The sequence below is a fragment of the Sprattus sprattus genome, assembly GCF_963457725.1.
Source record: "Sprattus sprattus genome assembly, chromosome: 1".
Taxonomy (NCBI): domain Eukaryota; kingdom Metazoa; phylum Chordata; class Actinopteri; order Clupeiformes; family Clupeidae; genus Sprattus; species Sprattus sprattus.
In genome coordinates, this window is record NC_137920.1 from 44,603,262 (window position 1) to 44,621,160 (window position 17,899).

General features: G+C 44.0%; 1 protein-coding gene across 2 annotated transcripts; it reads left to right on the forward strand.

Annotated features, from left to right (window-relative positions):
- The first annotated feature begins 5,580 nt into the window (after positions 1–5,580).
- rad51c (RAD51 paralog C) lies at positions 5,581–16,987 on the forward strand. 2 transcript variants are annotated; one of them, XM_080833963.1, is made up of 9 exons: positions 5,581–5,854; positions 6,471–6,732; positions 8,691–8,848; positions 9,792–9,925; positions 10,701–10,832; positions 11,074–11,140; positions 11,348–11,408; positions 15,987–16,047; positions 16,673–16,987. In XM_080833963.1, the coding sequence occupies exons 1-9, from the start codon at positions 5,737–5,739 to the stop codon at positions 16,787–16,789; spliced, it is 1,110 nt and encodes a 369-aa protein (XP_080690089.1). In that variant the 5' UTR covers positions 5,581–5,736; the 3' UTR covers positions 16,790–16,987. The 2 variants fall into 2 exon arrangements, with proteins under 2 accessions (XP_080690089.1, XP_080690090.1); XM_080833964.1 differs by lacking the exon at positions 11,348–11,408.
- Positions 16,988–17,899: the final 912 nt, after the last annotated feature.

A 17,899-nucleotide genomic window follows, 5' to 3' on the forward strand; every position in this document is an offset into this window, starting at 1 on the left:
GTCTATTACATTCATATTTACTTCATGTAACCCTGCCATAGCGATACAACACCTTTTTGACAGCCTATATAGCCTAATTGCAAAATTAAATATATAAATAAATACTACACTGAAATAACGCAAACAAAGTGAATCTACAGTGAGCCAACGCTCGTCCACTGACACTGTGGAAGAATGACAGCGACGTGAGCCAGGCCACATTCCAAGATTACGTTACTAGAAATGTCACTTTACATGAGCTTTGTTCATAAGCCATGCAGTCCATAAAATAGGAATACTCTGTGTACTAACAGTATAGTAAGACCGGTCATATGTTCAGAGAGCTTTCTAGCAACCAACAAGTTACAAGTAGGATAAACATATTAGCGAAATCTGCGTTGTCGACAGACCATCGTTTTGACTGGAGTTTTGATGTGCTTGTTAGCACCAAGTGGATTACCTCATCTACAATACATGCATGGGCTTGGACTCAAATCACTAGTAGGCCTACTTCACGATCTTCTATGGTTACCAGCAGATAAGGTAAATAATAATCGCCATATTTGCTTTAATGTTTTATAGAGTAAGAGGCTATGTGTAGGCTATTAGCTAATCAGAAATGTTGTAGATGCCAGAGTTGGCAACTATGGCTCAGATTTAGGTTGTTATCCATCAACATTCATTTTACAATTTACATTAGTTTCGTTGTCATTCGACTCGAAAATCTCTGGCTCAATTTGGCAAAGCACTACTGCTCTCTCCAGGGTAAACATACGTGGACCTCTCGGTGCTGTCATTTTGCCAATCTGGCTGGCTGAGGTAATCGAGTGATTAGAGAAGGCTACAAAGTGGAATACTAAGCAGTTTGTAGCGGGAAAAATTGAGAGTGAAATGTAACAAATTATACTGTATAATTACCAATGTCACAAATAGCTTAGCGGTAATATGAATAGCTTAAATGGGATGGCTACATTAGCCAGCTAGTTAGGAGAATCTCCGCTCTCTTTCTCTTATACCATCCTGTTCTGCAGCGAAGGCACATCACGTAATAACGTTATCATTTCTCAAAATAGTTAAATACAAATATATATAGCTTTTAAGATAAAAATATGTCCAATAAGGCTTAAAGAATTAAATCAGGTGTGTAGATGAAGTTCAGCAACAGCATTTCTAGTGTTTATATCCATGATTGTATGCTGGTCGTCGCTGGCCGTCAACTGCCGTTACAGGAGAATACAGAGCTTCGCCTTAGTGGGTGACGTCACAATGGCTCAACCTTCCCCATGTTAGTCAATGAGAGAAAAAGGGGATGAAAAAGAGGGATAAAAAAGGAGTGGCAAAGAGTATCGCCACGAAAAGTCATAGCAGCTTGCACCGGATCGGACCGGACGTTTTGGTGTTTGAATGGCGTCTCTAGCTCAATCGGGCGAGGAGTAGTTAGCTGCAAGAAAAACGTACGGAATAAATAAATAAATAAAGAAAACTTGACGATAACAATACTGTGCTTCCCTTCGGGCAAGCACACTAATTATCATAATGTAATGTAATATAATAACTCAACTATTTAGCTGATATTTGTAAAGGCACTATTGAAGCACTGAAACTCAGGTGAAAAACGCCGCTTATCAATTAATCGAAAGTCGATCGATAAGATTATCAACTAATGATTAATGAATTAATCGATAATTTGCATCCCTAATTCATATCGATGTGAATCAATCAATTCTCATACAACTTTAAATGTGATGTGTTTTCCTTTCATTTCACAACTTATTTATTGTATAATTCACGATAGCAGTTGCCCCTTCGTAAACATTAGGCTACACATCGTATCGTCTCGTCACATGATAGAGATTTGTCATTGGACAACAACACAAAAATTACCCAGAAATCATCATTGAAAATCTGAATATGACGAAAATACAGAAGAAAATAACAACGTATTCATGTAATTGAATCGTTTTTTAATAGTGTCTATAGTGTAAGATAAGCATATCATTTTGTTGTAGATAGCTATTGTTTCTCCCACAAAAAATACCCACCATGATAGAGATAAGTTTGCCCTTTCAGGTGTATATATAACATTGGACAAGGTAAGATTATTATCACACATGCTGCATTTGAGCAGTGACAGCAATGGGTAAGTGACAATTATGGTGGAGAGGCAAGGCCAACTAACGATTTTCATCGCAGTAAAACGTCATGAATTGGCTTATGTTCGGCAGGCAAACCGCTACTCCGCCTGCTGTTGTGGCAGTGAATTGTTTTTAGCACCCACGGCCGTTGGAGCACCATAACCGGGACACAAATGCTAACTAGTACGTACTATCCGGCCACCCGCCCACCGCCCGACTATCCGACGCGACCGTTTGAGTACTTTAATGGCACCTTTAGCTGGTCAGAAGCACCAAGGGATCAGTGTTTAGTGAGGAGAGAGACAGGCTGCCACGACAAAGGTACACCTTCACAGGATACAGGGAAACAAAGTCAACAAAGAAAAAGAAAAAACTATGAGAAATACATCAAATATACAGATTTACAGTGATGATAGCCAGAGCAGGAGAGGAGGTACCACTGTGTTTCGTGTGTTCAACATTACTGTCAACTGAAGCTATGAAGCCGTTGAAACTCTCCCTCTCTCTCTCTTTTCATCGCTCCCCCACCCCCCCTCTCCCTCTCTCTCATATGGAGGCGCATTGAGTTTTCTTGAATGCCAAGCTTATTGAGTACATGCAACAAATGTTGTGTGATTTTCATATGACTTAAGTTCTGGATAAGTTGCCAGACCGAATTTCCAGAGCTTGCTGCAAAAGCAATGAGGTGTATTTTGCAAACTTTCAAACTACCTGTGTGAGAGCATTTTTTTTTGCGTACTTGAAGAATAAGTACAGGGCAAGAGAATGATATGAGACTGTCGCTGTCTACCATTTCGCCACGAATAGACAGGCTGTGTGGACTTCACCATGCGTAGATATTACACTGGCAGGTCTCCCCTCTCCCCACACATGCACGAACGAACGCACACACGCACGCAGGCACATCAGTGGATCGCAGATTACTTTCTGGTCAGAATGGTGGTCCCTGGGACAAAACCAGTTGAAAACCCCTGGTCTACATACATACCTACATTCTATGTTCTTGTACCTTATTAGAGGGCTATCACATTCACATTTACATAACACAGAGGGATAACTGACTATTTTGTTTCCAGACATGCCCTCGACCAGGTAGCCCCGCACACCTTTCTTGAGAAGTTTCTCCATCTTGTTGACGTTCCTCTCCAGCGCGCAGCGGTGGAGCTCCGCCTGGGGTCCCCCCTGCCGCATCACGCCCAGCCGCACCGGGCACGGTAAGGAGAGCAGAGCCGCCATGCCACACCGGTCACAGACACACACACACACACACACACACACACACTCACACCAGTCACACTCACACACCCACAACAATCACAGTGGCATTCCACTCAAGCACTCCCGGATAACTCTGAGAATAAAAAAATAATTTAAAAAAACATGACTTATCTTAAATGGGAATCATATCTGGAGACAAGCAGGTGCAGTCCTCCAGTTAGATACCTGCCAACTGACATAGTACACAGCAATAGCAGTGTAAACACATTTTACAACGCCAATACTGACCATTAGCTATCAACTAGCTTACTAACGGATTACTAGTTAACTTGCTAAATAGCTAGCTTACAGGTTCGATCCAATATTGAGATTAGTCTTCGACACTATCTAGTACATTGGTATATGTTAATGTTGGGAAACCATGAGCATAAAGATTACTACGCTTAAAACAGACTAATCTACAAGTAATGACTAAATCCTGAGAACTAGCATTGCTAGCTAGCTAGATAGCAACTGAAACTCTGCGAATCCTTCTATGAAACTTCTACGTAGTTATATACAGTCTCTCCAAACAGCTACAATAACCTCTCACACACATTAGACTAGCTAGCTAGCTCTAAGGATGTGATGTTTTCCAGTGATATCAGGGTAACGAATTAAACAATTTATTTAAAAAAAAGAGTAACTAAGCTTCTTCATGTGTGAATATAACAGAGGTGCATACTGCATTCTGAACAGTTATCTACAATGCTTTTCGACATATTTGGTAATGGTAGTTTTTTTCGTTTGCGCTTTGGCTTTGGCTTTGGCTTGGCTAGCAACGGCTAAGTTAATAATGTAATATTACTAGAAAAGAACTACCCGGCTTTGCCAACAAATTGCTGCTAAAGTTAAGAGCTCATAATGCTTACATAAAATGTGTTTCGTTTCTTGAACGCTTATTAAATAGAAAATGATGTTACTGACTCTGACAAATTATAGTTATCGGAGCACAACTTACTGTTTGGATGGTTTCATCCTCCATGCTGCACGTGTCAACTCCTTGGTTCTTACAGAACTGCGCTGTCGAAGGTTCCATCCATAACACACAAAGTATCCACATGAGCATTAGACAAAATGTGAAATTAAATTATGCGTTAATTTAACCCCTATTTAGATTCATTTGTGCGGTTCATCACAGACGAACAACTTTCAGTAAACTTGCTGATATTGTATGTGAGAGATAATCTACCTGGTCTAGAATAGGCTACTATGCCACCTTTCTTCAAAGAGGATTTTGTTACAGCTTTCAAATATTCTGTGTGATTACATTAAGTCATTAAGAAACATTGCACAAATGAATCTAAATAGGGGTTAAATTAACGCATAATTTAATTTCACATTTTCACATCATAACATCATGTCTCTGCACCACATACACATGTACACTCTCTCTCTCGTTCTTTCTCACAAACACAGACTCTCGCTCTCTCTCTCTGCAACAGAAATGGCATCGGGCTCATTCATACGTATTTACAATGTCCAATTTATGTAAATATAAACAAATCCATATAATTGAGTATGTATAGTCTACTTCCGGATAACTGCAGCTAACTATTGCAATGACCTCCCATTAACAGAGTCCCTGGAAGAATGTGCCTTCATTGGCAGATCTTGGATTCGTTTGGAGTTTGTTAGAAATTTAAGGTCATATTAGCACTTGGAGCAACTGCTTTATTGAGTTCGTACCAAAGATAGAGAGCGGGGCGTCTGAAATAGACTCGAAGCCTAGAGCGCCCAAGGCCTGGAAAACCCAGATAATGCGAAAGATATACAAATAACTTACTGATGGCCTGTTTCATTTGTAATACACTTTTTCACCACACAGTGGCAGCACCCGCAAATATTTTACCACGGGAATGCTCAGTCTTTCATAAAGAATATAATTGGCGTAGCACATTATGCTATATGATTAATACAAAAAAAAAAAAAAATGATATCTTTATGTCAATTAAAAAGAGGGGCCAGTCTTTGTTATTATTTAGAAATTATCAGATATATTCCAGTTATTCGTCAATGTAGTGACGACCATAGACATATATGTCTATGGTGACGACACTTCCCTTTTCCAGGGAGGCGGTTCAAAGCAGAAGTGGCATATTTGAAACTGTCAGTCCAACCAGCCTCAAGCGTCAAGACCTATATAAAAGTATCAGGACCAATCTTACAAGAAACATATGTGGTTAAACAAGTCCGCTGATAACTGTTTCATCGAACTGTTATGTCGACTGTGATAGCTTAACAAATGTTGCGAAGTCGGAAGTCAAAAAGTCACTGAAGTTTAGCCTGTTGTTAGCTAGTCCTCCCATGCTAACTAACAACGACAGAAAGGAGTAGATAGATGAAAGTGCATTAATGTCACAGAATGCACAGGACCATCGCGAGTTTGCCGCTTGCCCCATCTGTGAAAACTAAACTCACAAGCGCCGGGTTTGACACCTGCGCAGACCTGAAGGATTTGCGACCCCTCCAACTCTGCAAAGGTAAACGACCTGATAATCATACTGCCACTACCATTCACTGTTAACGTTAAAAACATGACCTCATAATCATACTGCCACTTTTATTCACTGTTAACGTTAAATGCTTGCATGCCACAGACGTGTCAGTATCCGTGCCAACCTAATAACGGCTGCTGTCACCCAGTCAGTTGCTGACTGGTCAGTCTTGCGACAGTGTCGTGATATTCCCTTCATCAAGGCCGTGTGGGGTTGCACAGCTGACATGGGGCAGTACAGCTGACATGGGGCAGTCTTGAGCATCTGCACTGTTTTAATGTCATTAGATTTCATGTGAGGTTCAGGAGTGTGGCCAAAGGCTAACAGTGAGAGCTGTCATTGTTATTATTGTTGTTGTTGAACATGGTAGTGTGTAATAGAGCTGTATAGTATGCATGTGACTTGTGTTGATTCTCTGTTGACATCGGCTGTAACTGGTTATTGTGCATCAAAGTAATATCCTACCCTAATGATCCCCTTTGGGCTAAGTGTGTTATATGTGGAATAAAACATTGCACTGACTGAATGTGTTATGTAACATTTAAGGTGTGTTTGGGTTATGCTATGATGTCTTACTGTGTTGTTTCTGTGTTGTGTGCAGAGGCAGGCATCTCCCAGGAGGAGGCGCTAGAGGTGTTGCAGACCCTCCGCTCTGATGATGGAGTGGGTGGGGTAAACCCACTGGGTGGGGCCGGTGCTGTGAGGTGCGGGGTCACTGCTCTGCAGCTCCTGCAGAGGGAGCATGCTCTGGGTGACATCATCACCTTCTGCTCCGCCCTCGACTCGGCCCTGGGGGGTGGGGTTCCCGTGGGGAAGACCACAGAGGTGTGTGGAGCACCTGGGGTGGGGAAGACTCAGCTGTGGTGAGTGTGAGTGTGTGTGTGTGTGAGAGTGAGAGAGAGAGATAGAGTGTGTGTGTGTGGAGCTAAGGTCCGGGAAGCGATCTGGCACTCCGCGAGTGGGCGAGACTCGCCACTTGCGCTTCACGCGATCTGGCACTCCGCGAGTGGGCGAGACTCGCCACTTTGTGAATGAAGCACGCCTCACCTAGGACGCGATCTGGCACTCCACGCCGCATTGCATAGAGACGGGCGCACATGAGACTCTTATTAAAGATCTTAGCCTACTATATACGTTGTTGAGACTCTTATTAAAGATCTTACTCATTCTCACTAAGACAAAACAAATAGCTACACCGTACACGTAGCCTATAAACGTTGTTGAGACTCTTATTAAAGATCTTACTCATTCTCGTAGTTGAAAGTCGGTAACAAAACAGAGACAAATAGCTACACAGTCAAGCAATGTCATTTATTACGTTTTATGAATCCAACTTACATTACCACCGCACACTCACAACCTTACAGATAATGTATAGAAGTTGTACTAGCATTTGTATTCAAAGTTTACACTTTAATCTACCAAAGTACTCACCGTTTAATAATACAACTTCCACAAGTTAAAGCCGGCGCTTGCTTCCGCAACAGTGTCAGGTTGTGTAAATTAACTCATAGCAATTCATGCTCCCTAAAAGGTTGCCCGTGTTGCAAAGCAATTCACGTCCAGAACCATAGGTGGAGTAAAGTTTAATTCACGTTAATGTTTTTGTTTATGAGCCTGTCATTTGCTCGGCAGATAGAAAACTGTTTCCCTCGGCAGGTAGAAAACTGTTTCCAAACTGTTTCCCTCGGCAGATAGAAAACTGTTTCCCTAACAGAAAGTCTGAAGCTTGAAGTTATTTTCAAACCTTTAAGTAGCACTGTAAAACTGAGCAGACATGCAGAATACATTTTACTAATCTTATCTCTCAAAAGCGGTACTAATGCGACGCAACGTTCTACACCGGTAAATTAAAGCGGCGCACCCAATCACTGTTGTTTGCCATGTGTGGTGCTTGATGGAGAGAGGAGCTACGATTGGAATGTGTGGCTCGCTCTTTCATTAATGGATCTAATCTCATCTCTCTCTATTTGTTTTGTCTTTGTGAGAATGAGTAAGATCTTTAATAAGAGTCTCAACTACGTATAAGTGGCGAGTCTCGCCCACTCGCGGAGTGCCAGATCGCCCACTCGCGGAGTGCCAGATCACCCACTCTCGGAGTGCCAGATCGCGTGAAGCGCGCCTCATTCACAAAGTGGCAAGTCTCGCCCACTCGCGGAGTGCCAGATCGCGTCCTAGGCCTTACCTGGTGTGTGTGTGTGTGAGAGAGAGATAGAGTGTGAGAGAGAGAGAGAGAGAGAGAGAATTTGTATGTTGTGAAGGAGAGCTAATGTGTATGTGTGTGAAAGAGAGAGTGTGAGTGTGTGTGTGAGTGTGGTTGTGTGTGGAAGAGTGAGTGGGTGACGGTGTACTACATGCGTGAGAGGGTAATACATCTGAAATCTCTCTCCTGTACCTATATCTGTGTCCATCTCTCTGGGCCCGTGTGTGTGTGTGTCTGTCTGCATGTGTGTGTGTGCGTGTGCGTGTGCGTGTGCGTGTGCGTGTGCGTGTGCGTGTGCGTGTGTGTGTGTGTGTGTGTGGGACTGACTGCATGTGTGTGTGTGCATGTGTGTGTGTGTGTTTGTGTCTGACTGTGTGTGTGTGCGTGTGCGTGTGTGTGTGTGTGTGTGGGACTGACTGCATGTGTGTGTTAGTGTGTGTGTGTGTGTGTGCGTGTGTGTGTATGTCTGACTGCATGTGTGTGTGTGCGTGTGCGTGTGCGTGTGTGTGAGTGTGTCTGACTGCATGTGTGTGTGTGTGTGTGTGGGACTGACTGCGTGTGTGTGTGTGTGTGTGTGTGTGTGTGTGTGTGTCCGACTGCATGTGTGTGTGTGTCCAGTGTGCAGCTGGCGGTGTGTGTGCAGATCCCGGTGTGTGTGGGTGGGCAGGGGGGCCAGGCGCTGTATGTGGACACGGAGGGCAGCTTCCTGGTGCAGAGGGCAGCAGACCTGGCACAGGCGGCAGTGGAGCACTGCACCCTGCTGGCTCACGACCACGGTACGGTGTGTGTGTGTGTGTGTGTGTGTGTGTGTGTCTGACTGCATGTGTGTGTTTGTGTGCGTGTGTGCGTGTGTGTCTGTCTGCATGTGTGTGTGTGTGTGCACGTGTGTGTGTGTCTGACTGCATGTGTGTGTTGGCGTGTGTGTGTGTGTGTGTGTGTGTGTGTGTGTGTGTGTGTGTGTGTGTCTGTCTGCACTTGTGTATGTGTGCAGTTGTGTGTGTGTGTGTCTGTCTGCATGTGTGTGTGTGTGTGGGTGTGTTTGTGTGCACGTTTGTGTGTGTGTGTGTGTGTGTGTGTCTGTCTGCATGTGTGTGTATGTGTGCACGTGTGTGTGTGTGTGTCTGTCTGCGTGTGTGTGTGTTTGTGTGCATGTGTGTGGGTGTGTTTGTGTGCACGTTTGTGTTTGTGTGTCTGTCTGCCTGCATGTGTGTGTTTGTGTGCATGTGTGTGTTTGTGTATGTGCCGCAATGCGGCATGTATGTGTGCACATATGTGTGTGTGTGTGTCTGACTGCATGTGTGTGATTGTGTGCTCTTGTGTGTGTGTGTGTGTGTGTGTGTCTGTCTGCATGTTTGTGTTTGTCTGCATGTGTGTGTTTGTGTGCACATATGTGTGTGTGTGGGGGAGAGTGTTAATGCACTCTGTGTGGACTGGACAGGGGCGTGATGTGACAGAGCTGGGGTTGTGTGTGTGTGTGTCTGACTGCATGTGTGTGATTGTGTGCGCTCGTGTGTGTGTGTGTGTCTGTCTGCATGTTTGTGTTTGTCTGCATGTGTGTGTTTGTGTGCACATATGTGTGTGTGTGTGGGGGAGAGTGTTAATGCACTCTGTGTGGACTGGACAGGGGCGTGATGTGACAGAGCTGGGGTTGTGTGTGTGTATGTGTGTGTGTGTGTGTGTGTTTGTGTGTGTGTGTGTGTGTGTGGTGTGTGTCTGCAGAACAACAAGCAGCCTTAAAGGACTTCACCGTTGAGAACATCCTCTCGCGCCTCTGGCTTGTGCGTTGCCATGACTACGTGGAGCTGTTGGCCCACTGTTACCTCCTCCCTGACTTCCTGACCAAGCACCCAGAGGTGGGACATTACCCAGGAGCCAACACACGCACATACACACACACACACACACACACACTCTACACACACACACACACACACACACAAACACACACACACACTCTACACACACACACACACACACACACACACACACTCTACACACACACACACACACACAAACACACACACACACACACACACACAAACAGACACACACACACACAGACACACACACACACACACACACACACAAACACACACACACACACACAAACACACACACACACTCACACTCTACACACACACTCTACACTACATCATTGAGGTTTCACACTTCACCCTGAGTGCAGTACTGAACAGAGAGTGTGTGTGAGAGTGTGTATGTGTGTGTGTGTGTGTGTGTGTGTGTGTGAGAGTGCGTGTGTTTGTGTGTGTGAGAGTGAGTGTGTGTTTGTGTGTCTGTGATTGTGTGTGTGAGAGTGAGTGTGTGTGTGTGTGTGTGTGTGTTTGTTTGTGTGAGAGTGAGTGTGTAAGAGAGAGTGTGTGTGTGTGTGTGTGTGTGTTTGTGTGTGTGTGTGTGAGTGTGTGTGAGTGTGTGTGTGTGTGTGTGTGCAGTACTGAACATGCGTACTGGTTCTAGATCATGTTGAGGTTCTGGGTTCTGTGCGCTACTCAAGGGGCGCCGTGGATCCTATGAGTGGAACCACAAGGTGAGACTTGGTGCCGTTTGGTAGAGGCTGCTCCTGGGCCCTTTAATCTGATTGGTCCAGCTACCCCATGTGTTCTGTGATAGGTCCAACTGGTGGTGATTGACAGCATCGCCTTCCCATTCCGGCATGACTTTGAGGATTTCTCCCAGAGGACCCGCCTCCTCAATGGGCTGGCTCAGCAACTCATACAGCTGGCTACAGAGCACAGCGTAGCGGTATGAGACAGATACACACACACACACACACACACACACACACACACACAAACATACATACACACACAAACATACAGTTCGTCAGTTGGTGACCCTTATCATATACATTTGCACAGCCATTGGCACACACTACATATATACACACGGGACACACACCACATATATACACACACACACACACACACACACACACACACACATTACATTCAAACACACTGAACAAACCCTGTTTCATTTCCAGGTTGTTCTGACCAATCAGATGACCACTAAGGTGTGGAATGGCCAATCCAAGCTAGTCCCAGCTCTCGGTAAGCCGTGTGTTTGTATGTGTGTGTGTGTGAGAGAGAATATGGTGTCTTTCTTCATCATAAGACTGTAATTAAGACTGCGTGTGTGTGTTTGTGTGTGTGTGTGTGTGTGTGTGTGTGTGTGTGTGTGTGTGTGTGTGTGTGTGTGTGTGTGTGTGTGTGTGTGTGTGTGTGTGTGTGTGTGTGTGTGTGTGTATGTGTGTGCAGGTGAGAGCTGGGGGCATGCAGCCACACAGAGACTCATTCTGCACTGGGAGGGAACTCAGAGGTAACCTACGACCTTTGCACTCTAATCTCTGACAGTCACAGCAAAGCCAGTACACACACACACACACACCCAGTACACCAGTAGCCAGGTTCCTCCTTTACAGCATTCATCTTTAGATGTCCAGCTTTCATTCATTCTTTGACTTTGATTTTGTGTAAAATCATTTGCCCAACTACAGACACTGGGCCTCATTCTCGACAGCAGTTTGGAAGACTTTCAGAAGGATTTCAGAAGGAACTTCACTTCGGAAACATTTAGGAAAACATTTGCATTCTCCATAGTTTTTTCTTCTGTGCTTTCTTCTGAACTTCAGACGACTTTCAGAACGCGAAATAGCAGTCGTAACTCAGCCGGAATCTTCTCAAAATGCGATTCCACGGGCCATCTTGTGGTTATTTGAGGAATCGCGTTGAGGAATGACATTTGAAAAAACTCCGTATTACAGTAAAAGGGTTAACGGTTGAATTTGTGAGAACCCGTTGGTGATTCACGTCAACTCTACAGACATCCTCGGATTAAAATAATTATGATAATAATAAATACGAGAATATTTGTATCATTAACAATTACGTTTCACATTTATAGTCATAATTCTACAAGGTAGTATTTATTGTTACACTAGGTCTATATGGCTCGTAGCTTGACTGTTCTCTCCCTTGTACGTCACTTTGGACAAAGGCCGCGTCTACTAAGTGAATGAATGTGAATGACATGAACACTGCAAATGTAAGTGAATAAATACATAAACACTAAACCCAATCTCTAAGAACTAAGGCATGAATTTCATGCATTTTATACTACTACTCGTGGCCAGTCTTCACCCCTATGGTGGCCATTTCGAACGACGGGACTGACTGCAATTTATACTCCTACTCGGGACCGGTCTTCACACCTATGGTGACTTCGATTTAAAACAAAAAAAAGTGACTACTTAAATGTGTTTTACGGACTTCGGACGTTCAACGTTATACAATATCTCCACCTTATTAATGAACACCTGTTACGAGGTGGATTCGGGAGATTGCGACAGCACACGTTTCTAAAATTGCGTCTCCTAATAAGGAGCTGGCAGGGCGTGTATGTATGCGAATCCACTTTCACGAGAACGCGCATCAATCTAAGAAACTAATCGGAAGGAACCCAGCTGAGAAGACTTCGGCTGCTTATGAACACATTTTCAAGCGTGCGGGAATGCAGCGGAAGCGTTTCTCTTACGTTGTTTTTGCGAAGTCGTGTAAGAAACATTTCTGAAGAATTACAGAAAAAGGTCGAGAATGAGGCCCACTGTCCTGATGTTCGTCTGTCCTGATAATGTAATACATCAAGCATTGCTACTCCAATCAGCATTATGCAATCACTATTACGCTCTTCTGGAACCTTCTCGTGGGAATAACGAGTGTGTGTGTGTGTGTGTGTGTGTGTGTGTGTGTGGTTGTGTGTGTGTGTGTGGTTGTGTGTGTGTGTGTGTGTGTGTGGTTGTGGTTGTGTGTGTGTGTGTGTGTTTGTGTGTATGTGTTTGTGTGTGTATGTGTGTGTGTGGTTGTGTGTGTGTGTGTTTGTGTGTGTGTGTATGCAGAGATGGGCAAAAATACATCAAAATGTATTTTGATACAAAATACAAAATACCCCTCAAATAAATGTATCAAAATAAAATACAAAATACTGTTGCCAGAAAATGTAACAGAATACAATACATGTATTTTGTATTTTTAAAATACAGGAAATACTTTTTCTGAATTTTCAGTTTTCTCACAATTTGGTATAGCACAACATTCAGGTTTGGGCTATTCAGTGGAGTAATGTAGTAACCACAGGGCCAGGTGCAGGCTATTATGACGGGCCCATGTCAGTGTTTCGTATCCTTTTTTTCATGTTTGTAACCGCCGCGACAGGGCTCTCATTGCAATCTCTATGGCTTCCGGGAGAGCTATCCCCACCGTGCTTTTGTCATACGTAATTGCCAGGTAAGGACTAGGACGCGATCTGGCACTCCGCTGCGAGACTCTCCACTTTGTGAATGAGGCGCGCCTCACCTAGGACGCGATCTGGCACTCCGCGCCTGGGCGAGACTCTCCACTTTGTGAATTAGGCGCGCCTCACCTAGGACGCGATCTGGCACTCCGCGCCGATGAGACTCTTTTTAAAGATCTTAGCCTACTATAAATGTTGTTGAGACTCTTACTAAAGATCTTACTCATTCTCACAGAGACAAAACAATACACGTAGCCTACTATAAACGTTGTTGAAATTTGTTGAAAGTCGGTAACAAAACAGAGACAAATAGCTACACGTCAAGCAATGTCATTTATTTCCTAAAATACGTTTTACAAATCCAACTTACATTACCACTGCAAACTCACAACCTTACAGATAACGTATAGAAGTTGTACTAGCATTTGTATTCAAAGTTTACACTTAAATCTACCAAAGTACTCATCGTTTAACAATACAACTTCCACAAGTTACAGATTATCTTTGACAACATTGGCGCCCACATGTGACATCACACAGATAAATGGCCGTGTAGCTATTTGTTTTGTCTCTGTGAGAATGAGTAAGATCTTTAGTAAGAGTCTCAACGACGTTTATAGTAGGCTGAGATCTTTAATAAGAGTCTTATGTGCGCCCGGGCCCCTGCCTCTATGCAATGTGGCGCGGAGTGCCAGATCGCGTCCTAGGTGAGGCGCGCCTCATTCACAAAGTGGAGATTCTCGCCCAGGTGCGGAGTGCCAGATCGCGTCTTAGGTGAGGTGCGCCTCACCTACAAAGTGGAGAGTCTCGCCCAGGCGTGGAGTGCCAGATCGCGTCCCGGACCTTAGCTCTAATTGCGTATAAGGACATCACACGGCTTTCATCAAGTCACATTGTGTCAAGATGGCTAACGTTCAGTACAACAACTCGATTCGCTCTTTGAAAGAACCTCCTTTAAGTCGGTGTACTAGTGAAGATAATTTGACAAGGATCAAGGCAGCATTCTAAGTTTTCGACATCAACCCTGTTTTGTGAAAAAAATTGATTTAACATGACAGTCAATGAGAGAGATCTGGGGTGATTTCCTTTTCGCCTCAAAAAGGGGCAGGCCATAAGAAGCAACACTTTTGGCAAATTGACTGATTCGACAATGACATTCAGAGGCAGATCAGATGGTCTCGTGGTAGAATCCGACAGAAAAAAAAATCTCCTTCTGCCTAAACACTGGAGAAAGTAATTTGAGTATTTTAAATACAAAATTACTCCACTCTAAAGTATTTTGATACAAATTACATTTGATTTTTTATCGGCCCTATCAAATACAAATTACAAAATACTCAAAAGCAAATTAACTAGTATTTCAAATACAAGTAATTGAAATACTGCCCATCTCTGTGTGTATGTGTGGGTGTCTGTGTGTTGTGAGTCATTCATTCATCTCATAATTAACACAAGTTTTCTAACGTCCGCACTCCACAGGGAGACTAGCTCTATTAGAAAGTGCTGAACCTAGAGGGTCGTTAACACACACACACACACACACACACCTATGAACACCTGGGGGGGGCAGAGCCTCGACCCTCGACCCCACGGGTCCCTCGGATGGGATGGGATGGGGGCAGGGAGGTTCACTCTGTGTCAGGGGCTCGGGGTTGGGGGGGTGGGGTGTCTGGCTTGGAGCAGGATGCTGTGTTTGTGTGTGTGTGTGTGTGTGTGTGTGTGTGTGTGTGTGTGTGTGTGTGTGTGTGTGTGTGTGTGATGCCTCGACCCCACTGGTCCCTCAGGATGGGATGGGATCGGGGCAAGGAGGTTCACTCTGTGTCAGGGGCTCGGGGTTGGGGGGGTGGGGTGTCTGGCTTGGAGCAGGATGCTGTGTGTGTGTGTGTGTGTGTGTGTGTGTGTGTGTGTGTGTGTGTGTGTGTGTGTGTGTGTGTGTGTATGTGTGTGTGATGCTGAGTCAGTAAAGGTACAGCACACACACACATACACACACACACTTCTAAGTGTGTGATGGATTGGCCCACTTTGCACCAGAGGCTGGTGTAGGGTATAAACATAATGTACTTCTCTCTCTCCCTCCCACCCTCTTTCCCTCTCCCTCCCTCTCTCTCTCTCCCCCTCCCTCTCTCTCTCTCCCCCTCCCTCTCTCCCTCTCTCTCCTTCCCTCCATATATCTTTCCCTCTCCATGTCTCTCTCTATCACCCTCTCTTGCTCTGTCTCTCTCTCTCTTCCTCCATCACTCCCTCTCTCTACCTATCAGTTTTCTCTCTTCCTGGTGCCCATATAGGAGGATCAGAGCCACTGTTAGCCGTTAGCCACTTCCAGCTCCCATCTCTGTTGCTCAGAGAGAGAAAGAGAGAGAAAGAGAGAGTGAGAGACAGCAGTGTGGAGAGAGAAAGAGAGAGTGAGAGACAGCAGTGTGGAGAGAGAAAGAGAGAGAACGAGAGAGGAAGAGAGCGAAAGAGAGATAATGAGACACAGCAGTGTGGAGAGAGAAAGAGAGAGAATGAGAGAGAGCAGTGTGGAGAGAGAATGAGAGAGATCAGTGTGGAAAGAGAGAGAGAGAGAGAGTGATCTTTCTTTTTTGTCTGGATTCTTCTCCTCAGGTTGGCATCTATTTATAAATCACCCAGTCAGATGGAGGCTACGGTACCTTACTGCATCACTGTGAGTCTCACACACACCTGTACACACACACACACACACACACACCTGTACTCCACTCACACCTGTACACACACTCACACACACCTATACACCACACACACACACCTATACACCACTCACACCTATAGCCGCGGAAAAAATTAAGAGACCACTTCAAAATGATCAGTTTCTCTGGTTTTACTATTTATTGGTATGTGTTAAAGTAAAATGTACATTTTTGTTTTATTCTATAACCTACTGGCAACATTCCTACCAAATTTCAAATAAAAATATTGTCATTTAGATCATTTATTTGCAGAAAAATGACAATTGGTCAAAATAGCAAAAAAGATGCAGTGTCTTCAGATCTCGAATAATGCAAAGAAAACAAGCTCATATTCATTTTTAAACTACACAATACTATTGCTTTAACTTGGCATGTTCTCCACCAGTCTTTCACATTGCCATTGGGTGACTTTATGCTACTCCTGGCGCAAGAATTCAAGCAGCTCGGCTTCTTTTCATGTCTTGTGACCATCCATCTTCCTCTTGATCACATTTCAGACTTTCAGACTCACACACACCTGTACACCATTCACACACACTCTCACTGTCTCTCTCTCTCTCTCTTCCTGTCCACCCACAGGAGGATGGTTTTCGGGATCTGGCTCCTCCCCCCTCCCCAGGCCCCTCCTCCTCCCCAGGCCCCTCCTCCTCAGTGCCACAGAGTAAGCGGCCCCGGGTAGAGGCCCGCCCACCCTGATGGAGCTGCAGCCAATCACAGAGCTACTTCATTTCTACCTCCATCTAAAACCCTTCCTCATTGGATGAACAGATGCTAGGCACCAGTGAGGCACCACACCGCTGTGTAAATAAGTTTGGCAACAGTGTTCAATAATATAATTATCTCATTCAATAATACTCAGTTATGTAACAGAGAATTACCAACCCAGGCTTTTGATGAGGCTGTAAGTGTCAAACCGTCTGTCATTGGGTTTTTTTGCAAGTTCAAGCTTCCTTTTGAGAGGAAAATGATGTCTGTTTTATGTCAGAGTTGTATTGAATAAAGAACTCCAGTGAAAGTGAATGTGTTGGTGTCAAGTCAAAGTGTTCATTGTTGCATGCACCAAATTGCTTCAGCACAGCAAAATTCTTAGGACTTGGCCAGCATCATCATCTACATCATCTGTCATACAGATAACAAGTAACATTTACCAAAAAATAACATATAACTCTATAACACTTTAACAATAAAACATATGACATATAGCATTAACATACAGCAATTTAAATAACAACATATAACTCTGTAACACTATAACAATAAACACTATAACAATAAAACAACATATAACACTATAACAATAAAACATATAACAAACAACAATTTAAAGTAGATGTAGGGCTAGCAGCAGTTTAAAGTGTGAGATGTGGTTATTAAGTTAAAAAAAGAAATTAAAAATGTGCAAATATATGTGGGAAGTGTATTGTATGAATGGGGGAGCAGGGAGTAAGTGGTGGTGGCGACTGTACAGTGGATCAGTGTTGCTGATTCAGAAGCCTTACAGCCTGGGGGGAAAAGCTGTTTGTGTTGTCATAGCAGTAGAACTCCAGTGAATGTGTTGGTGTGTTGTCATAGCAGTAGAACTCCAGTGAATGTGTTGTCATAGCAGTAGAACTCCAGTGAATGTGTTGTCATAGCAGTAGAACTCCAGTGAATGTGTTGTCATAGCTGTAGAACTCCAGTGAATGTGTTGTCATAGCAGTAGAACTCCAGTGAATGTGTTGTCATAGCAGTAGAACTCCAGTGAATGTGTTGTCATAGCAGTAGAACTCCAGTGAATGTGTTGACATGGCAGTACATTGCAGCTTC